General features: G+C 42.5%; 1 protein-coding gene across 1 annotated transcript in view; it reads left to right on the top strand.

Moving 5' to 3' along the window:
* LOC121290732 (cilia- and flagella-associated protein 44) overlaps positions 1-21,154 on the top strand; it is a 375,801-nt gene that overhangs the window by 353,735 nt on the left and 912 nt on the right. Inside the window, exons 30-33 of the mRNA XM_041211577.1 lie at positions 10,650-10,766; positions 13,382-13,583; positions 15,462-15,622; positions 17,431-17,565. Of these exons, the coding sequence (XP_041067511.1) occupies positions 10,650-10,766; positions 13,382-13,583; positions 15,462-15,622; positions 17,431-17,565 (615 nt within the window). The remainder of the gene's footprint in view (positions 1-10,649; positions 10,767-13,381; positions 13,584-15,461; positions 15,623-17,430; positions 17,566-21,154) is intronic.

Below are 21,154 nucleotides of genomic sequence, written 5' to 3' on the forward strand. Positions count from 1 at the left end.
CGGGGTGGGGAAGGAGGTCCACTGGCCACGAGACCTTAAGGGGGGGTGCCCGCTGTCAGAGGGGGGCTTCTGATGGAGGTGTCCCCACCCCTTCCCGTCCCAGATCTAAGCCCATTCTTTGGGCATCCCCCACACCAGATTAATCCTCCCACCAGCCTAACAATTGAGGCTGGGTGGGAAATAGTCCTTAAATGGCCAATAATTGACCGAGGCCTTCCCACCCCAGCATAAAATCCTGCTGATGGGGGAGTGTGAAATTCAGGCCTTGAAAAAGTGTAGATTAATTAGGAAAACCAATATGGACTTGTTAAGAGCAAATCCTGCTTAACTAACTTGACTGAGTTTTTAATAATATAACAGAGAGGGCTGACGAGGGTAATGCGGTTGATGTGGTGAGCATGGACTTCCAAAGGGTGCTAATAAAGTGCCAGATAATAAACTTGCCATCAAAGTTGAAGCCCATGGAATAAAAGGGAAAGTGGCAACATGGATACAATGTTGGCAGAGTGGCAGAAAATGGGTGAACGGTTGTTTTTCGGACTGGAGGAAGGTAAGCTGAGGGGTTTCCCAGGAGTCAGTACTAGGACCACAGATTTTCTTGAATTGTATTAATGACCTAGATTTAGGTGTACAGGGCACAATTTCAAATTTTGCAGATGACTCAAAATTTGGAAGTGTTGTGAACTGTGAGAAGGATAGTGATAAACTTCAAAGGGACATAGACAGGCTGGTGGAATGGATACACATGTGACAGATGAAATCTAATGCAGAGATGTGTGAAGTGATTCATTTTGATAGGAAGAATTAGGAAGGCAATATAAAATAAAGGGTACAATTTTAAAGGGGGTGAAGGAACAGAGGGACCTGGGGTATATGTGCACAAATCATTGAAAGTTGCAGGACAGATTGAGAAAGTGGTTAAAAAGACCTACAGGATCCTGGGCTTTATAAATAGGGGCATGGAGTACACAATTACGGAAGTTATGATAAACTTGTATAAAACACTGGTTTAGCCTCAACTGGAGTATTGCATCCATTTCTGGGCTCAACACTTTAGGAAAAATTTGAAGGCATTGGAGAGAGAGTGCAGAAAATACCCACAAGAATGATTCCAGGGATGAGGAGCTTCAATTATGAATATGGTTTGAAGCAGCTGGGACTGTCCTCCCTAGAGAAAAGTAAGAAGACATTTGATAGAGGCATTCAAAATCATGAGGGGCCTGGACAGAGAGATAGAGAGAAACTGTTCCCATTAATGGAAGGATCAAGAACCAGAGGATACCAATTTAAGGTGATTGACAAAAGATTGACAATGGCAACTCGAGGAGAAACTTCTTTATGCAACAAATCATGAAGACCTGGAATGCGTCACCCGAGAGTGTGGTGGAAGCACGTTCAACTGAGGCTTTCAAAAGATACTTGGATCATTCTCTGAAGAGGAAAAAGTTGCAGGACTATGAGGAGAGACAGGGAGTGGCACGAGATGGGCTGAATCGTTGGCATTGTCAACAGGCTTTACATTAATGAAGGGGAATGGGTGGGAGGATTCAGGTAAAGGGTAAATTCAAAAGCAACAAAAGAAATGTCGAGACTGTGGAACAGAGTAGTCACTTAGGTAAAAATAAAGTTGGAAGGAACAGGAAGTTTAGCAAAAGTAATGGAGGTATCAGTGATGGGTGATATCGGGAAAAATAGGACAAAAAGCTAAGAATGCTATATTTGAAAGCGTAATGCATTCTCAGCAAAATAAATGAATTAATAGCACAGATAAAAATGAATGTGTTTGTTCTAATAGCCATTATGGAGATGTGCATATAGAGGTTGGGAATTAAAAATATTCCAGGGTGCTTGACTTTTAGAAGCAATAGGAAAAATGGAAAAGGAGGAATGTCTGCCCTGATAATTGAGGGTGGGATGAAAACAGTAAGGATCTTAGCCAAGAAATCACGATGTAGAATTAGTTTGGGTGAAGCTAAGAAAAAGCAAGAGAAAGAAAACATTGGTGGGTGTAGTTTATAGGATCCCTGTTCAAGAACAGAGAGAGAGAGAAAGCAGGAAAGTATGGGCCAGTTAGCCTGATGCCAGTGGTAGGGAAAATGCTAGTTCTATTACTAGTGATGTGATAATAGGGCACTTAGAAAATATTATGATTGGGCTGAGGCAACATAGGGTTTCCCTTTCAATCTGTTAATTATTAATACAATCTGTTTGGCAAATCTTTTTGAAGTTTTTTTTGAAGTTGTAACTAATAGGGTGGATATGGGGGCAATCAGTGGATTGTAAGGTTTGGCTAAGATCCTTACTGTTTTCATTTAGATTTTCACAAGGCATTTGATGATGTGCTGTTCAAGGGCCAATGTGATTAACTGTAATGAATTAGCATGGATTGAGGATTGGTTAATGGGCAGAAAGCAGAGAGGCGGAATATGTGGAATTTTCCGGTTAGTAGGACGTAACCAGTGAGGGATCACAAGGATCAGTGCTTGGGACAAAGCTATTTACAGTCTAATATAAAAGCAAATGACTGTGAATGCTGGAAATCTGAAACAAAAACAGAAAACGCTGGAAAAACTCAGCAGGTCTAGCAGCATCTGTGGAGACAGAAACAGAGCTAACGTTTTGAGTCCGTATGACCCTTCTTCAGAGCTAAAGAGCAGTAGAAATGTGATGACATTTATACTGTTTAAGGTAGGTGTAGTGGGTGGAGCTGGATAGAAGGCCAGCAATAGGTGGGGACAAAGGAGAATTTGACAAAGATGACATGAACTAAAGGACAAAGGGAGTGTTAATGGTAGTGGTTAGAGCTAAAAAAGGTGATGATGGTGGCATAAAGGTAAGAAAGCAGAATGTGATAATAGCAGAACAAGGGTAAGCACCCTGTGAAAGAACAACATGGAACAAGTGGCCAATGGCCCTTTTAGAGATGGGGTGGAGGGAGGGGCGGTGGTGTGGAAAAAAGCATAGAAAATGGGATAAAAGGGCAGATAAAAAGGGGATAAAACAATGAGTAAAATTAAAAATAAATAAAAATAAGTGGATTAAAAAATAAGAATGACTGTGGAAAAACGGGATTAAAAAAGGGGTGAGGAAAGAGGAGAGAGCTCATGGTCTGAAGCTGTTGAATTCAATATTCAGTCCAGAAGGCTGTAAAGTGCCTAGTCGGAAGATGAGGTGCTGTTCCTCCAGTTTGCGTTGGGCTTCACTGGAGCATTGCAGCAGGACAAGGATGGATATGTGGGCATGAGAGCAGGATGGGGTGTTGAAATGACAAGTGACAGGAAGGTCTGGGTCATGCTTGCAGACAGACCGAAAGTGTTCTGCAAAGTGGTCACCCAGTTTGCATTAAGTCTCCCCAATGTAGAGGAGACCACATTAGAAGCAGCGAAGGCAGTCGACCAAATTGAAGGAGGTGCAAGTGAAGCGCTGCTTCACCTGAAAGGAATGTTTGAGCGGTGAGGAGGGAGGAGGTAAAGGGGTGGGCGTTGCTCCTTCTGTGATTGCATGGGAAGGCGCCTTGGGAAGAGGATGAGGTGTTGGGGGTGATGGAGGAGTAGACCAGGGTGTCCCAGAGGGAGCAGACCCTATGGCATACTGATGAGGGGGGTGAGGGGAAGATGTGTTTGGTGGTGGCGTCATGCTGGAATTGGCGGAAATGGATGATGATCCTTTGAATGAGGAGACTGGTGGGTGAAAAGTGAGGAAAAGGTGTCCCTACCATGGTTCTGGGGGTGAGAGGAAAGTGTGAGGGCAGAGGCGCGGGGGATGGGTCAGACACGGCTGAGGGCCCTGTCAACCACAGTTGGGGGGAAACCTCGGTTAAGGAAGAAAGAAGACATGTCAGAAGCGCTATTTTGGAAAGTGTCATCATCGGAACAGATCATTAACTTAGATGAGGAAATCGAGTATAATATATCCAAGTTTCTGGCAATACAAAGTTAGGTGAGAAAGTAATCTGAGAGGAGGGTGCAAAGAGTGTACAAAAGGATATAGACAGGTTAAGTGAGTGGGCAAGAATATGGCAGATGGAATATAATGTGGAGAAATGTGAAGTTACCCACTTTGGTAGGAAAAATAGAAAAGCAGTATTTTTTTTTAAATGGTGAGAGACTGGAGATTGTTGAAACTCAGAGGGATTTGGGTATCATTGCACATGAGTCACAGAAAGTTAACATGCAGGTTTAGCAAGCATTAGGAAAGCAAACAACTTTGTCAATCTCTCCTTTGCCTCCACCTATGGCTGGCCTTCTATCCAGCTTTAACCGCTCTACCTCCCTCAATCAATATAAATTTCATCACATTTTTACTTCTCTTTAGCTCTGAAGAAGAGTCATATGGACTCGAAATGTTAACTCTGTCTTTCTCTCCACAGATGCTGTTAGACCTGCTGAGTTTTTCCAGCATTTTCTGTTTTTGCGGCATATTACTCTTTATTCCAAAGGTATTGAAATATAAGATAAAAAAAATCACCATAATTGTTAGGGAGGGCCTTGGTAAGACCACACCTGAATTACGCTAATAAAAATAGAAAATGCTGGGAAATACTCAGCAGGTCAGACAGCATCTGTGGAGAGAGAAACAGAGTTAAAGGGCCGGATTCTCATCTCCCAGTGGAGGTGCGAATCAGGGTCGTAAACCATTGAACATAGTTTTATTTGCTCGAAGAACAATTTTCCTGTGTCTTCCTGACCCCCACCCCATTTTTGTGTGGCCTTTTGGCAGGTCAAGGAGGCCTTTGGGGGAATTTTAACTGTGGGGCGGCGTTCCTGACAGCAGAACTGGAACTGGTCGTTGCTTCCACTCTCTTGCTTTTTGCCAGTATCCATGGGATTCTATTTAAAATTTAAAGTGCTAGCAGTGTGCACAGGAGACATATGATCCTGTAGCAGGGGAAGCTTCTCATTGATGAAATCTGTGTCAGTCAACAAGGCAGCAGGTAGGGAAGACTGTAAAAGAGCCTCCTGGACAAACAGGGAGGCTTTGCAGCACAGCCACAACTTCCCTCGCTACCCCCAGCCCATCAAGTATTTTCTTCCATTTTACGTTGCACCCCCTCATCACCAGGCCCCCCCCAAACTTCTTCCCTTATCATTCTCCCTTACTATTCGTCCTTGTCATAGGACCCCCACCTCACGTTCGAGTCCCTTCAACTGAACCATGGAGATGTCAGAGCATTGACAGAGATCAGCCCCATGCTTCAGTGATGCTTTTCTGCAGTTTCTCCTCCAGGCTGTCAGGGAAATGGCAGGAGATGCTCTTTCTCTAGATGGCATCAGAGGACCCTCCTGCCTGACCAAGAGGACCTGGACAGAAGTGGCAAAGAACACAGGTTTACAAGTTACTTTACAAGGGAGGATGGCAGGGGTAGGTCTACATCCCAGGAAGGCAGTGGAGTTCTAGCAATGGGGCAATGGTCATGTAGGTCCCTTGCCCTTGGGCGAATCAGGTATCCCTGGTATCCCATGCACATCTCTCCATGGCCCTGGAATCCAGTAAAGGACCAATCACATTCATGGCCTCCTACTCAGGCTCATCCAATTCATCCTCATCTGAGAAGGAGTGATGCTCCTCCTGCTCATCCTGTTGTAACAGATGTCCACATTGCCAGGTTGTGCAGTGCACAGCAGATCACAGCTATTCATGATATCGTCTGTGGTGCCATCCAGTCAAGGCAGCAGAAGCACATTTTAAGCAGACCAATGGTGTGTTCAGTGATGGCTTCGGTACAGGCGTGAGCTTGGCTGTACTGCTCTTCTGCTGTGCTCTGGGGATGCCTCACTGGTATCATCAGCCATATCCTCAGTGGATAGTGCCTGTCACCCAGGATCCAGCCCCCAACCTGGCTGGGGCTTTAAAAGGCTCCAGGAACTGTGAGTTGCACAAGATGTGTAAGCTATGACAGCTCCTTGGGAAACGAGCATAGACCTGCATAGTTCTTCGCTTGCAGTCGCAGACCAGTTGCACATTCAAAGAGTGAAAGCCTTTGTGATTCACAAATGCAGCTAGCAGTTCCCAGGGAGCTCTAATAGTCACATCAATGCAGTTGATGACCCTTTGCACTAGGGAAGTGAACAATGGCTCCAAAGGCCACTCACCTTGCAGCTTGGCTGTCATCATCAGTGGGATATTGGATGAAGTCATTAGCATGACAGACGAAGGCATTGCTCACCTCCTTTATGCACCTGTGTGTGGTATGCCCCATTGCACCCTGGAATCCACTGCTGGCAAAAATATTGAGCATTGTAGTCACCTTGAGAGTGGCTGGCATGGGGTTCCCACTGAATCCACATGGCTACAGGTCTTGCTGAACGATCTACTGAGCATTGGCCATTTCCCGGGACTTCCTCTGCCAGTCACTCTGGCATTGCCTCTCAGACATCTGGAGGTAGTTAGTTCCTGAGGACGCGATGATGTGCCAGCGCCCAACTTCGACAATGTCTTCCCTGGATGGCTGCATCCTGATCAGCCTCCCCCTCTGGTGCTGTCTGTTGCTGTCACTGCGGCCTCTTCTTGTCGACCAGCAAGGGCCTTCCTTTGTTGTATTGTCTTCCAAGGTTGCAGAAATATTGGGTTTATGAGACCCAGGGGTAGGTATTCCAGCAGTTGAACTGTGTGAAAAGGGCAGACAGTGAGATGAGAACATGTACATCCATGGATTTCACCCAAAGAGCTGATGAGCAGGGAGATTTTCAACTCATCACGTTATTCCCAACCAAATCTCCACCCACAACACACTCGACTCCTCCTGCTTCGAACATCAATCTACATGCGCTATTGGAGAGAGAACATGGTTGTAGTCAGGTTTCCGTTAGAAACCTTTACCCTCCACCTTCACGCATCTCCCCATTACAGTTTACCCTCCCAACATCACTTTGGCCCTTCCATCTGTAACCCTGCAACCACAACCTGGACCATGTTACCCTCCAATTGGAAATACCATCTCTCCCCGCCCCAGCCTACATCTGTCTTTATCGACATTCCCCCTTTGATCCTAGACCCTCCTCACATTATCCAAGTTTTTGTCAGATCCTGTAACCCACCCTATGAGACAATCGATTATCCCAACCTCAAACTGGACTCACCACCCTACTAAATCACCCTCCCCCTATGACTGTGAACATTCCCTCTGTCAGCCAACACTCTGAGATGGACCCATGTGGACAGTACTGACCACACCCTTTAAGCCCCTTATATTCTTACCTTGTCTGACTGTCTCCACCACATCCAGGATGCCATGCCCTTCACTCTTCCACTCCTCATGCCCCCAGATTATACCCCTTCCCCACTCCTGACTTGCTCTTGCCCATGCAAGTTGCCATTCTCCCGTGCCAAAGAGTTCAACAAGGAAAACTGCTGACTTCAGACACAACTGCACAAAGCTGACAGTTGCACGCTGAACAAGTGGGAACCCAGTGCCACGAGATTCTTGTGTCCCACTGAATTAATCTTGAAGATATGATGTAATTACAAAATGTTTTGATAATGAGTATTCATGGCATACAAATGTATTACAAGTAGGAACCCACCATGGGACGATGTGAAACCTGAGATGCTACTAAAAGACCACTGATTTAATCTCTGAATTTGAACCCATCATTGGGAAAGTAAAATTTTAGCTCCCACCTAATTAAGTCACACAGCGTGTCACATTTCCCTTTCTTGCTGGCCCCATAAAATCCCCCCTCATGCAAAATGCACGTGCAACAAAATGGGACCCCCATTGTGAGGACCACTGAAAAATTGTATTCCTTCCTGTGCATTTTCATGTGTTGGTGTGGGTTTTTAAATTTAAAAAAAAATGCACGTCCTTGGAGAGTTTGTGACCAATTGGGGAAGCCTGCTGGGGAGTCAGGAACATTCTGAAAGCTAAGTGTAAAATGTTTTGGCATCTTCAAATGTCAATATTAGTTCCTGTATTGTAATGTAGATGTTTTTATAATGCAGTAATTCATCATAGGGATCAGCCATGCAAGAGTAAGTTGACTCCTACATTGACCAGCATTCTGTAATTGCTGTCATGCATTACAATACTTTTTCTATTATCAAAAGTGCCATCCATGCATTAAAAAATGTAAAAAAGTCCCATCAGTATCTGCTATCATGTTTTGTGCTGTGATTTAAATTGACTGACAGCTCTAGTTGTTTAAAAAGAAACTTCCAATTATGAGAGTTGAAAAAGATCTCTGCACCTGCTCTTCTGTTGATTGATAGGAACTCTGCTTTGAAATGTGATTGGGGCACCATTCTATTCTGTAAGTTTCAAGAAATGTAGTTGGAACCTTTTGTTATGACAGCTGTAGCTATTATGAATGTTTGGCTGGGTTTCAGAAGCTAAGAATGGCTTTAGCTCAGCAGCTATTCTATTAATACAAGAACAACTGAAATGTTTAAGAGGCTGTAGTAACAAAATATGTCTTTGATGTGGTTTCTTGTTTGTTTACAAACCGAATGGGCACTTAAAGGATTAGAGATTTTTTTTCCAATGATTTTAAAATAATTACCATTATAATTCTACTGAGGACCATAGGTAGTGCATACTGAGTTAATGGTTTGGATGAATGGACCGAGTGTGTTGCAGCTAATTCTGCTGATCGTACAAAGGTAGGCAGAAAAGCAAGTTGTGAGGAGGATACGAAGAGCCTGCAAAGGAATATAGATATGTTAAGTGAGTGGGCAAATATTTGGCAGATGGAGTATTTTGTGGGAAAATGAGAGATTGTCCACTTTGCTGGAATGAATAGAACAGCATATTACTTAAATGGAGGGAGATTGCAGAAAGCTGTGGTACAGAGGGATCTGGGTGTCCTTGTATAAGAATTACAAAAAGTTAAGCATACAGGTACAGCAAATCATTAGGAAGGCAAATGGACTGTTAGTCTTTATTGCAATGGGATAGAGTATCAAAGTAGGGAAGTCTTGCTACAACTATACAGGGCATTGGTGAGACTGCACCTAGAACATTGTGTACAATTTTGGTCTCCTTATTTAAAGAAGGGTATAATTACATTGAAAACAGTTCAGAGAAGATTTACTATTTTGATTCCTGGGATGAAGGGATTTGTCTGATGTCAAAAGATTGAGTAGGTAGGGAAAATCTCATGGTTCAGGATTTTCCCCTCGACGATTTGGGGGTGGGGCCCAGTCGCCAAGGGGAAAATGACGCGGGATGACATCGGGAGGAATCCCTGATGTCATCCCGGGCCATGTAAATTTTTAGGAAGGCAGGCGGACAGCGAAGTCAGCTGTCCGCCCGCTGACCTGGCAATGGCCAGCTGAGGCCATTGAAAGGCTAGTTAAAGTACTTAAAGCCCTGCCCGGCCAACCTTAAGGCTGGCAGGCAGGCCAGGAGCCCCAGTGGGTTTCTGATTATTCATGAAACTTCATCCACTAGCAGGATGAAGTTTCAAGTCCGTTTTGTACAAAAGTAATAAAGTTTATGTGTTCTTTATTAACATGTCCCATCTCGTGTGACATTGTCACATGAGGGAGACATGTTAATAATTTTTTGATGTTTCTATTTTTAAAGTTTTTAGCACTGTCAGTATTCTCCCTGAGACAGGACTTTGCCTCAGGGAGCAGTGTGCTCTTGCATGCGCATGCGTGAAAGACCGCACTTTGACAGATGGGGAATTCCTCCGCCACCACCCCCCCCCCCAACCCGCCTCGCACAGGAAGCGTATAGCGCTTCCCGTCGGGGATGCCGCTGGGCAGGCCTTAATTGGCCCACCCACTTAAAATGGCGGCAGGCCCCGTTTCAGTGGCGGGGGTCGGCTGCCTGCCCGCCGCCAAGCCGGTGGGGCCCGCCCACCATCCAAGGGCATGATTCTGCCCATGAAGTTCAGATGAATGAAAGGTGATCTTATTGAAACATATAAGATTCTGAGGGGGCTCGACAGGCTGGATGCTGAGAGGATATTTTCCCTTGTGAGGGTATCTAGGACTAGGGGTTGTAACTTAAAAATAAGGGGTCTCCTATTTAAGATGGAGGTGAGGAGGAATTTTTTTTCTTAGAGAGTTTTTTGTCTTTAGAATTCACTACCCCACAGAGCAGCAGAGGCTGGTTCATTGAATATATTCATAGCTGAGTAAGACAGATTTTTGATTGACAAGGGAGTCAAGGGTTATGGGAAACAGACAGGAAAGTGGAGTTAGGGCCATGATCAGATCAGCCATGATGTTATAGAATGGTGGAGTAGTTTCAAGGGGCCAAATGACTGACTCCTGCCCCCATTTCTTATGTTCTTTTAAAATTCTTTAAGGGGCTTGGCAGGGTAGATGCTGAGAAGATGTTTCCCCTGGTTGTGGAATCTAGAACGCCTGGTCATAGTCTCAGAGTAAGAGGTTGGCCACTTAGGACTGAAATTAAGAGAGATGTCTTCACTCAAAGGGTTGTGAATCTTTAGAATTCTCTCCCCCGGAGAGTTGTGGATGCTCAGTCATTGAGTAGATTCAATGCAGAGGTTGACAGGTTTTTTTTGGATACTAAGGAATATGGGAATAGTGCAGGAAGATGTTGAGGTGGAAGATCAGCCATGATCTTACTGAATGGCAGAGCAGGCTCAAAGAGCCAATTGGCTTATCCTAGTTCCTATTCCTTTCATTCTTACATTCCTATTGGACCAGATGATTATGTAATTGCACCATTACCACAGGTAAAACTTATCGATGGAACTGTAAAGTCTGCGAAGAAAGACCTGGAAGTGTTGCAACGAGAGAAACAACAGAAACTGAATGAGCTGTATGTGGTTGTTCCTCTGAAACTCCATCAGGTAAAAGGATGAATTTAAACTGCCTTGTATAAAAGAAAAACGCAAAACATAATGTACTCATTTACATTTTGATATTGGCTACATATTCTTGAGGCACATTGACAGCATACCTATTAATATTTGTACACTCATCTTGAACACGTGAGGACTAGGAGAACAATGGGAATGGTGTGGCCTCACCAATACCATGTGCAGTGGTTTTAAGACTTCTTTATTCTTATATTCCAATTGATGTGTGAAAAAGCTAACATACTATTTGCCTTCCTAATTGCTTGCTGTACATGCATGTTAACTTTCTGTGGTTCAAGTACAAGGACACCCAAGTTCTCCTGAATGCAAAGACTTCCTAATCTCACCATTCAAAAAAATGTTCCGCTTTCTTATTTTCCTACCCAAGTGGACAAGTTCACACTTCGCCACATTGTTTTCCATCTGCATGGTCTTGCTCACCTAACCCTCTGCAGCCTCTTTGCGCCCTCCTCACCGCTTCCTTTCCCACCTAACTTGTATGGTCAACAAACTTGGACATATTGCACAAGATCCCCATAACTAAGTCATTAATGTAGATTATGCATAGCTGAGGCCCAAGTACTGATCCTTATGGTATCAGTCACAGACTGCCAACCCAAAATGTCCAGTTTGTTCCTACTCTCTGCTTTTTGACCAATCCTCAATCCAGGCTAATTTATTATCCTCAATCTCATAAGTCCTAATTGTGTATAATAATCACACCTCATCGAATGCTTTTTGAAAATCTAAATACACTACTTCCACTTGTTCCCCCTCATCCTTCTTTAAAAGTTACATCCTTAAAAACATCTAACATATAGGTCAAACATGATTTCCTTGTCATATATCTATTCTGATTCTGCTTAATCATATTATGATTTTCTAATTGTCCTGTTACCATGCCCCTGATAATATAGATTCTTGCACTTTGCCTACCAATGTTGTTAGGCGAACTAGCCTTTGTTCCCCATTTGCTCTCTTTCTCCATTCTTAAATAGTGGAATTACATTTGTTACCTTGCAATCCACGAGGACTGTTCTAGAATCTAAGGTACTTTAGAAGATCAAAACCAATGCAACCACTATCTCGGTAGCCACCTCTTTTAAAACGCTAGGATGCAGGCCAACTGTACCAGTGGAATGGTCACCACTTAGTTCCATTAATTTCTCCTGTATTATTTCTTTACTTATACTGATTTCTTTAAGTTCCGCATTCTTGTGATTGGTTCCCCAATATTTCCAGAATGTTTTTGTCCTTCACAGTGAAGACAGATACAAAGTATTTGTTTAATGTCTGTGCTATTTCTTTATTCCCTGGTATAATTTCATCTGTCTGTGCCTCCAATGGGCCCAAATTTAATCTCCTCCTATTTACATTCCTATAGAAACATTTACAATCTGTTTTATGTTACTTGCTAGTCTACTCTCACCTTTTCTTTTCTCTTTCCTTATCAACTTCTTGGTCCAGCTGGGTGGGACTGCTCTCACTTGGTTCCATTCTTATCTATCTAATCATAGCCAGAGAATCACTTGCAATGGTTTCTCTTCCTGCTCTTGCACCATTAGCTCTGATGAATCTTAAGGTGTCCCTTCCTATTTCTCATCTACATTCTGTCCCTTGGGGGCATCGTCCGAAGGCACAGTGTTAGTTTTCACCCAGCTCTACTTCACCACCATCTCTCTCCACTCCTCCACAGTTGTTAAATTATCAGATTGTTTATTCAATATCCAGTACTAGGTGAGCCATTGTTTTTGGTCTCTGCTCCAAACTCTGTTCCCTAGCAGCCTACTCCATCTTGTTCCCAGGCAGTGGTCTGAGATTAACCCAGTCTTTGGTGTCACAATATTGGTGTCACATTTTACCCCAAGATGAGCTGCCAACCACATGTTGGAACTAAGACCACCATTTATACTTCTAGAATATTGCCTGACTTCACCCCTATCTCAGTTCATCTGCTGCTGAAACTCTCGTTGCCTTTGCTAACACTGGACTGCATTATTCCAACACGCTCTTGGCTGGTCTCACACATTCTACCCTCTGTAAACCTGAGGTCATTCAGAACTTTGCTGCCAGTGTCTTAACTTGCACCAAGTCAAGTTCACCCTGTGCTCTTTGACCTATAATAGCCCCCAGTCAAGCAATGTCTTGATTTTAAAATTCTCGCCCTAGTTTTCAAACCCCTCATGGCCTCACTCCTTTCTCTGTAATCTCCTTCAGCTCCACAACCCTCTGAGATATCTGTGCTCCTCTAATTCTGGCCACTTGAGCATTCTCAATTTTAATCACTCCAACATTGGCGGCCATACTCTCCTCGACCTTAAGCTTTGGAATTCCCTCCGTGCACCCCTCTGCCTCTCTACCTCATTTTCCTCCTCAAATCCTACCCCTTTGATCAACCATTTGACCTAATATCTCCCTATGTGGCTCAATGTCAGATTTTGGTTTATAACGCTCCTCTGAAGCACCTTGGATATTTTGTTACATTAAAGATGCTGAATAAATATAAGTTGTTCCTGCCTTTATCCCAGAGTTGTTAACAATCTAATACCGTACACACTGTTTGTCAGTATTTGAAGAATACTGTACCGTTCCTCTTGTCATGGCAGGTGGAGTACATTGTCAATGGAGATATGCCGAATGATCTTGTACTTGGGCTGGTTTTCACCAATCCAGCTTTGATGTTGCTGCAAAAGCGGATCAAAGAACTGCAGGTGGAAAAGGACGAGCAGCGAGAGCTGTTTAAACATGCACGGCAAAAACATGTCCAGCTTCTGCGGGACAAAGCAGGGATGGAAGCTGAAATAGCAGGTAATTGCTGCATATTGCAAAGAGGTGAAAGTTATTGTCAGAAATCACCTGCAAGCAGGTACACCACACAGCTTCTGAGCAAGAGCAGGGGCTGTTCTCCTGATATCCTGCCCAATGCTTTCTCTAGACCAGCGTTAGTAAAACAGATTATCTGGTCATCATCTCATTGCTGTTTGTAGAATCTAGCTGTGCTGCATTAGGTTGTTACGTTTCCTACATCACAACTGTGAATACATTTGAAAAGTGAATCACTGATTGTTAAGCATGTTAGGGGATGTGAAAAGCACTGTAGAAATGCAAGTCTTGTCTGTCTTTCTTTCAAGAAACAATTATCCCATTATTGTGAATCTTTAAAATATAATCAACATTTTCACATGGAAAGTGAATGAGATTAAACTAGCAAAATAATCTTCTGGCTCTTCCATCTCCCATTAAGAAGTTCTGAAACAGACTGAAACAGAGGAAGCAGTAAGTATTTGAGGGATCAGAGGAGATAACTAATGGAACAGGTGAAGGATCAGCATGGCAATAACTTGTGAAACATAGAGACAGGAATAGGCCATTTAGCTCCTCAAGCCTCTCTGCCATTCGATGAGATCATAGCTGATCTGTATCTTAAATCCATACGCCTTTCTTTGCCCCATATCCTTATGCCTTTGGTTAACAAAAATCAATTAATTTCATTTTTAAATTAACAATTGATCTAGCATCAACTACCATTTCTGGAAGAGAGTTCCAAACTCCCACCACATGAGCAAGTGTTTCCTAATTCCACTCCTGAAAGCTTGATATCTAATATTTAGACTATGTCTCCTAACTAGTACACATAGTTTCTCCTAATATACCTTAACTGCTCCCCTTAATATATTGAAAACATCAATCAAATTCCCCTCTTAACCATCTAAATTCCAGGGAATGCAACCCTACTTTGTTTAATGCTTGCCCTTCCCCATTCCAATAGCTTAACCCTTAAGAGTCCAGGTATCATTCTAATAAATCTATGCTGCAGTCCATCCAGGACCTATGTGTCCTCCTTAAGATATGATGCCCAGAACTGCTCACAGTATTCCAGATTCCTGACAATAGAATCATAAAATGGTTACACTCCAAAAGGAGGCCATTTGGCCCTTTTAATCCCTGCTGGCTCTTTGTAAGAGCAATTTTGCAATCTCATTCCTCGCCATTTCCCTGTGGCCCTACAAATTTCTTTCCCCTTCTGCTGCTTATCCAATTTTCTTTTGAAAGCCATAATTGAATCTTTCTCCACCACACTCTAGTGCATTCCAGATCCTAACCACTCACTGTGTAAAACAGTATTTCCTCACTGTGCCTTTGGTTCTTTAGCCAATCACTTTACACCTATGTGCTCTGATTCTACAGCCTTCTACCAGTGGGAATAGATTCACTCCATCTACTTGGTAAACTTCCCTCATGATTTCCTCAACTCTCCTCTCAATCTACCCACAGCACCATTCGTAGCTTTTTCAACAATGAAGATGTCTGTGTGCCTTCATGCAGCAAGGTCTGGACAACATTCAGGTTTGGGCTGATAAGTGGCAAGTAATATCACTGACGAAGTTCGACACCATCTAGGACAATATGCCCACTTGATTGGCACCCCTTTCATCGGTTGTTTGTTTTGCTGCTTTCCTCCTCAGTTCTGATTTGAGCCAATCACCAAAACACTGTTTCAGAGTGTGCTGTCTGACTCACATGGCAGAAGTGCCTCCAGACGCACAATTTCTTTATGACAGATTTCTTGTTGATGGAAGTTAGCAGAATAGTACACATTTTAAAATTGCAACCAGAATTGTGTTATTACAGAATTAGAACCAGAATTGTGGTATTATAGAATTAGAACCAGAATTGTTATTTCAGAATTAGAAGAAACCTGTTATCAAGAAATGATCCGGAAGTTTGGCCGTGTGGTCGATTTGGAAGCGTTGCAAACTCTGTCAGTGAACATGACCCTGGAAGAGTTGAAAGAGAAGATTGATGTCAACGACATGCGATTCAAAAGAAGAATCAAACAAAAGGATGTAAGTAGTTATACAGGGTATTAATTGGTTGGCATGTTTACTGTGCTAACAAAGGGAAACTGTTGAAATGGTAATCAGTTTGTTTAACTGTAGAGCACATTTTATAGATCGGTACACTTGACACAGCAAGATCCAAATTGGAAATTTGACCAGAGGTCATGACACCTCACCCCTGTGCTTGCTGACCTCAATTGGCTCCCCATCAGGCAACGTCTCAATTTTAAAATGTTCATCCTTGTGTTAAATTCCTTCCACTCTCACTTCCCTATCTTTGTAACCTGCTCCTAATATCTCCTTTAGTGGTTCTGTGCCAATTTGTCTGTGAACCACCTTTGGACATTTTTACTATGTTCAGGAAACTATATAAATGCAAGCAGTTTTTGCTGACTTGCACAGTTTTCCATTAATGGGCAGAAAATTGTGTGGGCTGTGAACAAAGCCCATGGTTACAGATGCGCGCTGCTGTTGTGAAAAGCTCTATGCTGGAATGCCTGATAGCATAAGTTAGCTTCAGATACCTTAACTTCTCTTAGCTTAAGAAGTGCAAAAGGAAGAGGCATTTCCCATAATTTAAAAAGCAAGCAGAGAACCAGGTTGCATTGGTAATGTTTCTATACATCTGTATACATACCAAGAGATCATTTTTCAACTCAGTAAAAAAAACATTGTTCCCAACAAGCTGATCTCTTTTTAATTGAGTACAGTCAATCTTTCCTTCTCTTCACTGTATTCTGTAGAAACATATCAGGGGCAGTTTGCCCATGGAGTACTCTTTAGGTGGGCAGTGGTGTACTGCAGCTAGTTGCAGGAGTCAGTAATGGTCATTGTTGCCTCAGATTTGGAGTTAAACGGTGAGCTGGCAGTGTGAAACACACTTGTTGTAGGCAGCTCGACAAAAAGGAGGGCAGAATGTCCACTAATGTGTCCCAATAATGAAGGCCTGTAGCATCTTAAAGGGGAAGTGCTTTGCATCATGGGTGACAGCAGCCAGCAGGATTGGGCTACAGCTGCAAAATGATTCTAGACATGGAGATTCCCTCAGGCAAGGGGGAATGCTGATTGGATAATAAGCAGCAGGAAGGAGGACCTCTTCCCAACAGAGGGGCAATGGGTTCCAAACCAAATCTGTTAACATCAGAAGAGGCAGCAACAAATGTGAATGGTACCAACCTATCCCCAGGACCTGATCTGATCAAGGTAAGACCCCCCTTCACGTCTCATTCTCTGCACAGCCCTCCATGGTCCAACTTTACCAGCAGAGTCAACCCTCTTCCTCACTCCCCATGGTCTCCTGCAGTCAGCAAGGAACACATCTGCTCCTCCTTAACCCTTCAGTACTTGCTACTGAGCTCACAATCCTCTCCCTCCTGGAGAACAGCAGCATGAAGGAAAAGTGAATCTTGTTTCTAAATGCTACATGCAGAGAGTACAGAGCAGATACAGCGCAGTGAAAAGGAAGGTGAACCAGGAAATAGCCAGTGTGGGCAAAAAGACTAATGTAGAGAATTGCAAAGACCTTGGGGGGTTGGTTTATGGAGGATGGCTACTTCAAGAACAAGTCCATATCGATCTGGAGTGAGTGCGAGTGCACACAGACCAGGAAAGTTTCATTTATTTCTTTAGCAGTTGAAAGTGTAGACCGAATTATGCTGCAAAATCAAAAGGTACAATATTTGAGAATTTTTTGTATTTCAGAACTGTGCATTTAAAAACTCCTTTAACCACAGGGCGAGGGTTTTCTGAACAATCATGAGGCATGCATGACCAGAGCACAGTAATAACACTTCTTTCAAATTCTGTCGATTTAGGATAAAATTGCAGAGTTGCAAGCCGAGCTTACAGATTTCACCAGACAATATACATGCAGACTGGATCAGATGAATACAATGACATTGGAAAAGAGGAAAATTGAAACCCAGTTAAATAGCCAGCAGAAGAAAATGGTAATGTTTTAAACTCATACCCAGCACTCATACATATCGTCATTCTAGAGGAGAGGTAATGAGCTGTAAAAGTTTGTTACTTTTCTACTTTTAATTTGGCTCCCATAATTCATTCGCACTTCCCATGCAATGTGATTTTCAAGTCACTTTATAGGCTACACCTTCTAACTGTTGCATTGCTATTTGTTTTGCGGAATTCCAAACTCCTCAGGCCAATATTTGTTTTTTAAAGTTTTCAACTCATATCATGATAAAACCAATCCCAGTATTAAACTAATAAAAATATTCAGGTTGCTGTAATATTCTTATCCACATTAAAGCATGTAATTATGCAGGAATACAAAACAGTAATGTGTGATTATGTCTAGTATGCACATCTCATTTGTAACGCAAGATTCCTTTGTGACTTTGCTGCATCCTACTTTCAGCTTCACATTTTATTGATTGGCTTAAAGTAAAATAGCAAATCAAGACTTGAAGAGCTAGGGATACACATCAAAAGCAAGATTGATGACTAGAAACTGCAGTGGGAAGCTGAAGATGAGTGAAAATAACCAATCCCAAATGGCCAGTCAGGAGAACATACCGATAAAGAAATCAAAAAGATAGATTGGTCAGATTACTCAAAATACTTTTTGAAAGAAGCTTAAACCTCTTTTTTTTCTCAGTAATTGAAAGTTCTAATGTCAAAGTAAGATTTTAAACAAAAATATTTTGAAATTGAAATATATATTTTGCAACAGGGATCAGTACTTGGGTCTCAGCTGTTCACAATATATGTCAATAATTTTAACCAAATGTAATGTTTCCAGTTTTGCTGATGACACAAAACTTTTTGGGAATGTGAACAGTGAGGAGGGTGTTAAGAGGATGCAAGGCAATTTAGGCGGGTTAAGTGAATGGGCAAATACATGGCAGATGCAGTATGACAAGGATAAGTATATAGTTATTCACTTCAGTTGGAAACACAGAATGGCAGTATTATTTGAATGGTGTTAGATTGGGAAATGTTGATGTACAGTGTTCTTGTATGCCAATCATTGAAAGCAAGCATGCAGGTGCATTGAGCAGTTAAGAAGGCAAATGGTATGTTGGCCTTCATTGCGAGAGGACTTGAGTACAGAAGCAAGGATGTCTTGCTGCAGCTGTACAGGGCCTTGGTGAGACCACAGCTGGAGTATTGTGTGCGATTTTGGTCTCATTACCTAAGAAAGGCTATACTTGCCACAGTGGGTGTGCAGCAAAGGTTCACCAGACTGATTCCTGGCAAGATTGTCGTATGAGGAGAGATTGGGCCGACTAGGTCTGTATTCACTGGAGTTTAGAAGAATGAGAGGGGATCTCATTGAAATGTATAAAATTCTGACAGGGATAGACAGACTGGATACAGGGATAATGTTTCCTCTGGCTGAGGGGATCTAGAACAAGGGGTCACAGTCTCAGGGTATGGACTTTTAGGACTGAGATGAGGAGAAACTTCTTCACTCAGAGGGTGGTGAACCTGTGGAATTCTCTAACTCAGAAGGCTGCAGGCCAAGTTACTGAATATATTTAAGAAGGAAATAGATTTCTGGACTCTAAAGGCGTCAAGGGGTATGGGGAGAGTGCGGGAGTACGGCGTTGAGATAGAGGATCAGCCATGATCATATTGAATGGCAGAGCAGACTCGAAGGGCCAAATGACCTACTCCTGCTCCTAGCTTCTATGTTTCTATGATGAAATTCACCTGTTCAGTTATCTTTTATGACTTTTCAGGACTGACTTGCTGCTCCTAAGTTGGATGTAGACAAGACAGATACAAAGTTCAGGGTCAGGGAACAGGATTTAGACTTGCTCTGGGTTTTCTGATAGGGTGGAGGCAGAGTGCAGGAGACTTGTTGCTTCATGATGGCACACGCTTTACCGCAGCATTCATTGGGAAATGTCGGAGCAGGACCTTGCTGCCATGGTGTTCTGATTTATGGCTCCACTCGATCAACATTGTGGACTTAAAAATGGGAATCAAGAATAATCCCCACAGGAACATAGAAATCATGTTGGGAAACAGGAATGACCTTTGTGAAGTTGATGCTTTTGGGTTCCTGCCATTGCACCATTATTTGTTTCTTTGGATTGTGTGTTTACAAGATCCCTTCTGTTTGGTTTCACTGAATCCCACCTCTCAAGATCATTCACAGCACCAGCTATGCAAATTCAAGAATGGTACAGCACAGAAGGCGGCTCATTTGTTCCAAATGAGCTGTGGGGAAAGTTCGAGCCTAATTTAGCCTTTTACTAACTTTATTAAAGTCTTTGCTTAAATATTGGTGCAATGGCAGGAACCCAAAAGCATCAACTTCACAAAACAGTCCTGTTTCCCAACATGATTTCTATGTTCCTGTGGGGATTGTGCTTGATTCCCACTTTTAAGTCCGCAATGTTGATCGAGTGGAGCCATAAAGCAGAACACCATGGCAGCAAGGTATTTCAGCTATTCCTAAAAGTCAAGACATGGACTTGGTACTTTTACTCTGAGCTATTGTATTGTGACTCTAAGCTGAAGATACATCCTACCGTCTGAGCATATGTGGAACTGTACTATCGCCCAAAATGCATCTGTAGCATTTGGTTAACCCGTGGATGCTTGTTTCTCTTTCTACTGATTCTTTTTTTAGCTGTTTTCAAACTTATTTGAAGAAAAGCTAGAAGGCAAATTTAAAAAATTTTATTCAGCTTTATATCGAATATTTGTTTAAAAGCAATTGCTACAGTGGAAAGAAGGTGATAGAATCTAAATGTTCAGTTCAAATGTAGCAGACTACTAACTACTTGTAGTGTAGCTTTAGTTTGCATTTTAATTATAAACATTCTACAAACTTATTTAAAAAAAAAACCTAGCTCAAAGATCTCCCACCTCCCTTCCCAAAGACCTTGAATGTGTTGGCATTTCCAAAATCCATGTCCATCTTTGCCATAACTCAATGTTTGAACCACTCCAATTAGCTTTCCAAATTAGGACACTAACAGTTTCTCACAACTGTAACAAATTTGTTCCTAAAGTCACAGTGGTTTGTGCCTTCCCTTGATAATAGCTTCTTCTCAGGTAGTGTTCCCTCCTCAAAAAAATAGACATTGACCTCTCCATGCTTGCAAACCACCTACATATCTTCAACCTTCCCTCCTTCCACCAAGTTGTTAGACACAGTTGCCTTATAAATCTGTACCCATCTTTCACACATATTCCATATAAGCCCATTACTGTAATATACTGTCGCATGACCATGGAAGCTGTCAGATTGTTGTAAAGACCCAACTAATTCTGTTCACTCCTTCAGGGAAAGGAACTTGCTGTCCTTACCTAGTCTGGCCTACATGTCACTCTGTTCCCACAATATGTAGTTGACTGAATGTCCTGTTCTTGGACAATAAATGTTGCCCGAGAACATTAATAACAGTGTCACAATTTTTTATGTTTAATCTAACTGATTATCCCCAGCAAAAAAATATAGGAGCAAATTTCAATTTGGCCATTGCCTGGGAGATTCTTATTGTTAGCAATATTAATAGGAATGACGCAGAGACATCCATGGCTTTCCTCTACATTGTCCTG

The sequence above is a fragment of the Carcharodon carcharias genome, chromosome 18, assembly GCF_017639515.1.
Source record: "Carcharodon carcharias isolate sCarCar2 chromosome 18, sCarCar2.pri, whole genome shotgun sequence".
In the NCBI taxonomy this organism is placed as follows: Eukaryota; Metazoa; Chordata; class Chondrichthyes; order Lamniformes; family Lamnidae; genus Carcharodon; species Carcharodon carcharias.